Source organism: Ovis canadensis, chromosome 8, assembly GCF_042477335.2.
Source record: "Ovis canadensis isolate MfBH-ARS-UI-01 breed Bighorn chromosome 8, ARS-UI_OviCan_v2, whole genome shotgun sequence".
NCBI classification, from domain to species: domain Eukaryota; kingdom Metazoa; phylum Chordata; class Mammalia; order Artiodactyla; family Bovidae; genus Ovis; species Ovis canadensis.
Window position 1 is genome coordinate 51,077,108 of NC_091252.1, and position 8,012 is coordinate 51,085,119.

General features: G+C 38.6%; 1 protein-coding gene across 2 annotated transcripts in view; it reads left to right on the plus strand.

The window, feature by feature from the left end:
* The window catches only part of GPR63 (G protein-coupled receptor 63), a 70,033-nt gene extending 64,131 nt beyond the window's left edge, over nucleotides 1–5,902 (plus strand). Inside the window, exon 2 of one of the 2 annotated variants that reach the window (XM_069599241.1) lies at nucleotides 378–5,902. In XM_069599241.1, the coding sequence (XP_069455342.1) occupies nucleotides 543–1,802 (1,260 nt within the window). In that variant the 5' untranslated portion in view covers nucleotides 378–542 and the 3' untranslated portion in view covers nucleotides 1,803–5,902. The remainder of the gene's footprint in view (nucleotides 1–377) is intronic. The other variant, XM_070292503.1, reaches the window with a different exon arrangement.
* Nucleotides 5,903–8,012: the final 2,110 nt, after the last annotated feature.

The following is an 8,012-nucleotide window of genomic DNA, read 5'->3' on the forward strand; positions in this document are numbered from 1 at the left end:
ATAAAATCTATATTAATAGTAACTGTGAAAAGGCTATGCTGCTCCTGGAAATTTGAAAGAAAAGTTAACTGTAAGGTAATACTTTTGGCCTTTGAGGCAGTAATACATTTTTATTCTTTTCACTTTCACTTTATATGTGGAAGTCATGAAGTTTCCTTTATAGTTGACTAAAAACAGAACAATATTTTAGTGATGACTAGTCTAGAAACTTAAATATTTTTAAAGAGTTAAAAAAGTAAAATAGGTCCTTCAGGATGAAGAGTAAGGAGTCAAATGATGTGTACAAAACTCACTCCCAAAGATTTTAAAATTTAAAAAATAAAAAACTAAAAAAAAAAAACCAAAAACTCACTCCCATTTATTTTTTTGTGTTTTAGACTTGTTTTCAGGCAAAAGGACTCCTATGGAAGATGGATATCTTTCTCCCGTTTCCAGAATATGTTTCCAAGCTCATCAGTGAAACCTGATCCTGCTGCTTTGTGTTAAAATGCTTGAAGAACACTCGCATCTCTGACAACGCCAGCTTCCATCCTGTTGAAACCATGGTTGTCTCTGCAGTGTTGACGGCATCCCATACTGGGGCATCCAACACGACGTTTGTAGTTTATGAAAACACCTACATGAATATTACGGTCCCTCCACCATTCCAGCACCCTGGCGTTGGTCCACTGCTTAGATACAGTGTTGAAACCCTGGCTCCCACTGGGATGAATTCCTTAACAGTGAATAGTACAGCTGTGTCGCCAACACCAGCAGCTTCTAAGAGCCTCAACTTGCCTCTCCAGATCATCCTTTCTGCTCTAATGATGTTTATTCTGTGTGTGTCTTTTCTTGGCAACTTGGTTGTTTGCCTCATGGTTTACCAAAAAGCTGCCATGCGTTCCGCCATTAACATCCTCCTGGCCAGCCTGGCCTTTGCAGACATGTTGCTTGCAGTGCTGAACATGCCTTTGGCCTTGGTCACTATTCTTACCACTAGATGGATTTTTGGGAAATTCTTCTGCAGGGTATCTGCTATGTTTTTCTGGTTGTTTGTCATAGAGGGAGTAGCCATCCTGCTCATCATTAGCATTGATAGGTTTCTTATTATAGTCCAGAGGCAGGATAAGCTAAATCCATACAGGGCTAAGGTTCTCATTGCAGTTTCGTGGGCAACTTCTTTTTGTGTAGCTTTTCCTTTGGCAGTAGGGAACCCCGACCTTCAGATACCTTCCCGAGCTCCCCAGTGCGTGTTTGGGTACACAACCGATCCGGGTTACCAGGCATATGTGATTTTGATTTCTCTCATTTCTTTCTTCCTGCCCTTCCTGGTGATCCTGTATTCATTTATGGGCATCCTCAATACTCTTCGGCATAATGCCTTGAGGATCCACAGCTACCCTGAAGGTATATGCCTCAGCCAGGCCAGCAAACTGGGTCTCATGAGTCTCCAGAGACCCTTCCAGATGAGCATTGACATGGGCTTTAAAACGCGTGCCTTCACAACCATTTTGATTCTCTTTGCTGTCTTCATCGTCTGCTGGGCCCCATTCACCACTTACAGCCTTGTGGCAACGTTCAGCAAGCACTTTTACTATCAGCACAACTTTTTTGAGATCAGCACCTGGCTACTCTGGCTCTGCTACCTCAAGTCTGCGTTGAACCCACTGATTTACTACTGGAGGATTAAGAAATTCCACGATGCCTGCTTGGACATGATGCCTAAGTCCTTCAAGTTTTTGCCGCGGCTCCCTGGTCACACACGGCGACGGATACGCCCCAGCGCTGTCTATGTGTGTGGGGAACATCGGACGGTGGTGTGAATATTGGAACTGCCTGACATTTTGGGTGGTGGCTGTTCTTTATCTGACTTTGAATTTTCTTTCTCATGGCTCCTCCACTTAAACTTTGTTGTTTTATTCATAGGTTATGTATATATGTGTATGTGTGCAATGTAAAGAAAGAATGGTGATTAGTTATAAGTCTGTTACCAGGGATACACAATAGGGAAGTGATCCCAAGTGTTACCTCCAGGGTTCAAGAGAAATCCTTGATTTAGGGTGGGGAGATGGTTTTCTGTAACTTCAGTTGATTTTGTTTCTATAGTAGGAATCAGAATTGTGCTTTATTGAGCCTGAAGTTACATTGAATTTTAGGTATATTGTATGCTGCTAAGATATGCTTAGTTGAGTTTATCAATTTTTTTTTTCCTGGAAGACACTGCTGCTTTTTGCCATCACATTGGAGCCAAAAGCCACATACATCTCAGTAGATAGTTAGTTTTATTTAAGAACAATAACCCAAGGGGGTCAGTGACATTTTAAAGGTCATTAATATTTACTTTGGTGCACTTTAAGAAACAATGTACAGACTAATTCAGTCATGTTTTTCAGAATTGCTTTTATACATGACATGTTGTGTTTTAGGAAACATTGCATTATTTCTAGGAAGATAGTTTTTTTTAAAAAAATGTTTTATCTGCATGTACAGTTTTAAAGGAGAGAACATAAAAATGGAGAACTTTTTCTAAGCACAATAGTGAATCTTTAGAGAAATAGGGCAGAGTTGAGAAGACGGAGCACCTTTGAAAATGTAAATGAAATGCAGAGAGGCTGTGGCTGGTGGGGGCTGTGCTGATTCCTTTTACTCACCGATTCTCTGAGTTCAGTGAGGAGAACGGTCACCGTTTATTAGACATCTACCAGGTGCCAGGCACTGTGCATCACTTTATCCTCATAGTGTGCTCTGAGGGAGGTTATTATTTCTTCCTTTTGCAGGCAAAGAAGGCAAGTCTCAGAGACTTAAATCTTGCCCAAGGTTAGTGGTAGAGCTGGGGTCAGAAAATCCATCTGAGTCCTGAGACTGCTGTTCTGCTGTACCACACAAATACCTCCTTCAGGTTTGGAAGTTCCATGACCAAGAGGGAACTATGTGTATTCTTCCTTTCTTTTTTTTTTTTTAGATTGAAACCTTTTTTTAAAAAAAAAAAATAGCTTCTCTCTTTTTTTTTTTAATTGCCAAAAGGAATTATATTACAGAAAGTCTGGAAAATAGAAAGGAAAAAAATAAAATCATTCATAACCTCCTTTATAAAGTAGAACTTAAAAATCAATAAGGGTATAAGGAAATAAGGCAAATTTTTGATTTGCAAAACAAGTGACAATTATTGAGAAGTTAAATACAGCTGTCTATAGGTCTTTGCCCTGTAGGTTTGGATGTTTCCAGTTATCCAGCTATATTTCTCAATGTTCTGGACAGAATGCCATGGTTGCCCTAGTGCTTGCCCAGACCAGAGCTGGCTGTTGAAGAATGTGAACACTTAGAGGTGAACAGAAACCCTGGTCTGAGCCTTGAGCAAGTTTTCACTGGGGCAGGTCTAGGGTTTCAAATTCTTCTTCTCTTGCTGATAATATAATCTGCCTCTCCCCGCTGCCCTACATGTATCCGGGGCCTTCGGTGCCCTCTCTCTCCAATTCCAGGAACTAGACAGCCCCCAGAGATGGGGCTTCAGACTAAGGCCATAAGTGCTGAAAGTGTAGCCTGCTGGCTACATCATGGACTTTATAAATAGTCAAGTTAACCATGAACCCCTTTTGGATTTATAGCATGTTTTCAGAATTGTCGTGCTTTGTCACCAGTGGGAAGTGAGCCTCCGTTTCTTTAGCTGTACAACCAGAGAGTTGGACTAGGTGAATCTTCAAGATTTTTCCCAACTGTAATGTGAGAGTAGAGATTTTTTGAAGAGCCCAGCTGACATCAGCATCACTCTTTGGTCTCCAGTATTATTTTTTCTTACATTTTACTTCTTTAGATATTTCTTAAAATTGAATGTCTGAAGAGCATGTGGCACCATGGCAGGAGTTAGGAGTTTGGGGGGTGGATGTCATCATCAAAGACCCGAGAATCGCTGTTCTTGAGGCAGTGGTCTTGTTATTGGGACTCATTTTCCAGTTAACTTGTCCTTGGGGACTCAAGCATTATATTCAACATGTTTTGAGATCATCTTCTGATGAGACTCACCTACCTCTTTGGTTTCTTATTTATATTATTCACAGGTAAAATTGCTGTTATCCATTGGGATCTTGTAGAGCACAAACACTGTTAGTAGGTATTAGTAGCACATTGAAGTGTATCATGCTTTCCATTTTCAATATAAGCTAGATTTCAGGCAGATACTAATAAGTCTATTTCAAATTAGACTTTATTTGAGGAAAGTCAGTGTGATCTGTATTCATCTTACATGTTGGCATTAGAACTTGAGACACCTTTCATGGTTGGAGTTGAGACAGCTTTGTTTCCTTTGTCCTGTTTTTATGAGCAATCCTTAGGTAACTTCAGTGCTGCTGGTAGGCAGTGCAGCATTGGAAAGAGCTCTGGAGTGCCTGCTAAGAGGATCAGTGTTTGTGAAAGATGACCAAGAGGGGCCTTTGTGAGAATGCAGCATCCACACCGAACAGCAGTTCTCTTTACACTGGATTGTCTTGATCAATCAGATGACAGTTTACAAACCATTTTGAACATTTTTTATCACATATACATTTTGAAAACTTAAAAAAAGAAGTACTGTGGTATACCTTTGAACGATTTAGGTGTAGTATCATATGTTGCCTATTCTATATTTTCTTGATGGAAAAAAATGCCACTATGAGTTATCACCACTGGCTGACATCATCAGAAATGCTTTTCTTTTTCCTTCAGGCTAATAAGTAAGAAGCAGGAAAGAGATAATGAAGTGTTTGTGGTCAAAAGAAAGAGTCGAAAGAAATCCTTAATAATCTGAAATAGTGATATTCAAACTTTCAGATATTCATTTGCATTTAAGTCTTCCCAGGAGGGCTTGTTAACAATAAATACAGGTCACCAGGGCCCCCAGAGGGGCATTGGGCCCACCAAGGCCCACGTTTATCTTGTTGAGTATGTGGTCTGATTCTGGTTCAGATGGTCTCTGGGGCATGCTTCAGGAAACACTCCTGTGGGAAATATATCCACTTAAAAAATGTCTCCTTTTTCCAAAAACGTTTGATTTGTGTTGGAAGCCATTATCTCCCAGTGCGTGGATAATCCACATGAGAGGAAGATCTGTGTATCATTGTGCCTAATTTGCTGCCACTACTCCAGTGTCAGCTTTATCATCTTTCAACTGGCAAAGTTCTGATAAAACATGTAGTTTCAAAGTAGAGCGAAAAGGTGACTTCACAATTGAAAGTGATGCCTTTTGGAGTCTGATTCGTCTCATATTTTCTTTTCTAGGTGAGAGATATCTTTATTGTATGTAATCTCCTGAAGAGTAAGGGGGATGCAAAGATTCATCCAATTCCTATTGCTCTGCTTATGCCAGTTGTGTTGAATGGAAGCATGAAAAAATAAAACCATTTAAATCTATGTATTTCAGTTGCTGACAAAGATACTTAATATTTGCTTTTGTTTACATGAAAATATTTATGTATATATCACAGGAAAAATGTTCACTTGCTTGATATTTTATTCTTCCATGATTTTTAATGTTTAAAGGACTGTTTAATTCAGATTTTCACAACCATAGTCTTCATTGAAAACTCAGTTTTTATAATAATAAATGAAAATGTCAAAGCACATGTTTGTTAATACAAGTAAATGGTAATACAGTTCTTAGATATTAATTGGTACTAGTCCTTTGTAATTAAAATTAATTTATTTTACAATGGTACCTAACCTATATGAAAAAATCACTTTGAATTTTGGGTTGTAATATTCAAAATCAAAGTGTACAATTATTTGTGCATATTCTTATTACAGCCAGGAAAAGAGCTACCAATAAGAAAATGAATAAATGTTTAACATTTCTAAAAGTGGAGTTTTTTAAAAGGACTACTTCATTTATCTTAGAAAAAAAATTGTCATGAATAATACTTTCTGTTCAATTAAAATCTGAGTTTAGTTTCAATCCTACTTCCTTTCGGTTTTTATTTTCAAATTAGCTCTCAAAGCCTTTATGTGTATAACTGTACTCTGGTTTTAGAAGTTCTCAGAGCAATTAAGGATGAAATGAAACTTGGCAAAAGACCATTAGTATTGAGATAGTTTTAAGATATTCTGTCTAGGAGAGTTATAAAAATTTTCCTGCTAAGTCATTTGAAATTGGATTGTCACTGGCAAATCAGTGACAATATTTGCTTCTGTTTTGATGGAATGATTTCATACTGTACTTCTCTAAAATCTAAGGCCTTTCTAAAACCTATTTTTAAATCTTTAGAAAATATCATTCATTTTTATATGAGTTTCAGTTTTTGCCAACTAGACACGAGGGTTTTATTTTCCTTTTCACTTATATGCAAAAGCTAAATATATTTATTTTTAAGTTACAATAGAAGGTTGATTTACAAAGGAAGTTTCTCATTGAATCTACATCTAATAGTTTCTTTTGAAATGGAAAGGTAAGATATAGCAAAATAGAGAAAAATGTTGAATTAAAAGCATGTTCACATCTGTGAAAATAATAAGCTCCACTCAACTCATAATAAAGAGAATCTTAGGAGAAGTGTCTACCTTCTATGTCAAGGTGCAGTCAGTTAGCTTTAATGCAAAAAGAAAAAAATATTTCATGGGTGTATCAGTCAGGATTTAACCCAGGGAAGCAGAACTAGTAAAATATATTTATTATGAGATCTATTGCAAGAGCTGGCTTACATGGTTGTGGGGCTGGCTGAGCAAATTTGAAGGCCAGAGGGTGAGCTGTCCTATAGAACAGGCTGGAAATCACAGGCACAAAACTGAAGTTGCTGTCAGCTTCTGCTGAGGCAGAATTTCTTCCTTTTCAGAAAAGCCTCCCTTCTGCTTTCAGCCTTTCAACTGCTTAAGTCAGACCTATCCAGATTGTCTAGGAAAATCTCTCAGTTAATGTGGACTGATTGTAGATTTTAACCACGTCTACAAAACATCTTCATAGCACCACTTAGATTAGTGTTTGATGGAAAAACTAGGGATTGTAGCCTGGCCAGAGTTCAGTTCAGTCATTCAGGCATGTCTGACTGTGACCCCATGGACTGCAGCATGCCAGGCATCCCTGTCCATCACCAACTCCCAGAGTTTACTCAAACTCATGTTCATTGAGTCGGTGATGCCATCCAACCATCTCATCCTCTATCATCCCCTTCTCCTCCCACCTTCAATCTTTCCAGGATCAGGATCTTTTCAAATGAGTAAGTTCTTCACATCACGTGGCCAAAGTATTAGAGCTTCAGCTTCAGCATCAGTACTTCAAATGAATATTCAGGACTGATTTCCTTTAGGATGGACTTGTTGGATCTCCTTGCAGTCCAAGCGACTCTCAAGAGTCTTCTCAAACACCACAGTTCAGAGGCATCAATTCTTTGGTGCGCAGCTTTCTTTATAGTTCAACTCTCACATCCATACATGACTACTGGAAAAACCATAGCTTTGACTATATGGAGGTTTGTTGGCAAAGTAATGTCTCTGCTTTTTAATATACTATCTAGGTTGGTCATAACTTATCTTCCAAGGAGCAAGTGCATTTTCATTTCATGGCTGCAGTCACCCACCATCTGCAGTGATTTTGGAGCCCCCCAAAATAAAGTCTCTCACTGTTTCCACTATTTCCCCATCTATTTCCCATGAAGTGATGGGACCAGATGCCATGATCTTCGTTTTCTGAATGTTGAGCCTTAAGTCAACTTTTTCACTCTCTTTCATTTTCATCAAGAGGCTCTTTATTTCTGCTTCACTTTCTGCCATAAGGATGTTGTCATCTGCATATCTGAGATTATTGATATTTCTCCTGGAAGTCTTGATTCCAGCTTGTGTTTCATCCAGCCCAGCATTTCTCATGATGTACTCTGCATATAAGTTAAATAAGCAGGGTGACAGTGTACAGCCTTGACCTACTCCTTTCCCAATTTGGAACCAGTCTGTTGTTCCATGTCCAGTTCTAACTGTTGCTTTCTGATCTGCATACAGATTTCTCAGGTGGTCTGGTATTCCCATCTCTTTCAGAATTTTCCACAGTTTGTTGTGATCCACACAGTCAAAGGCTTTGG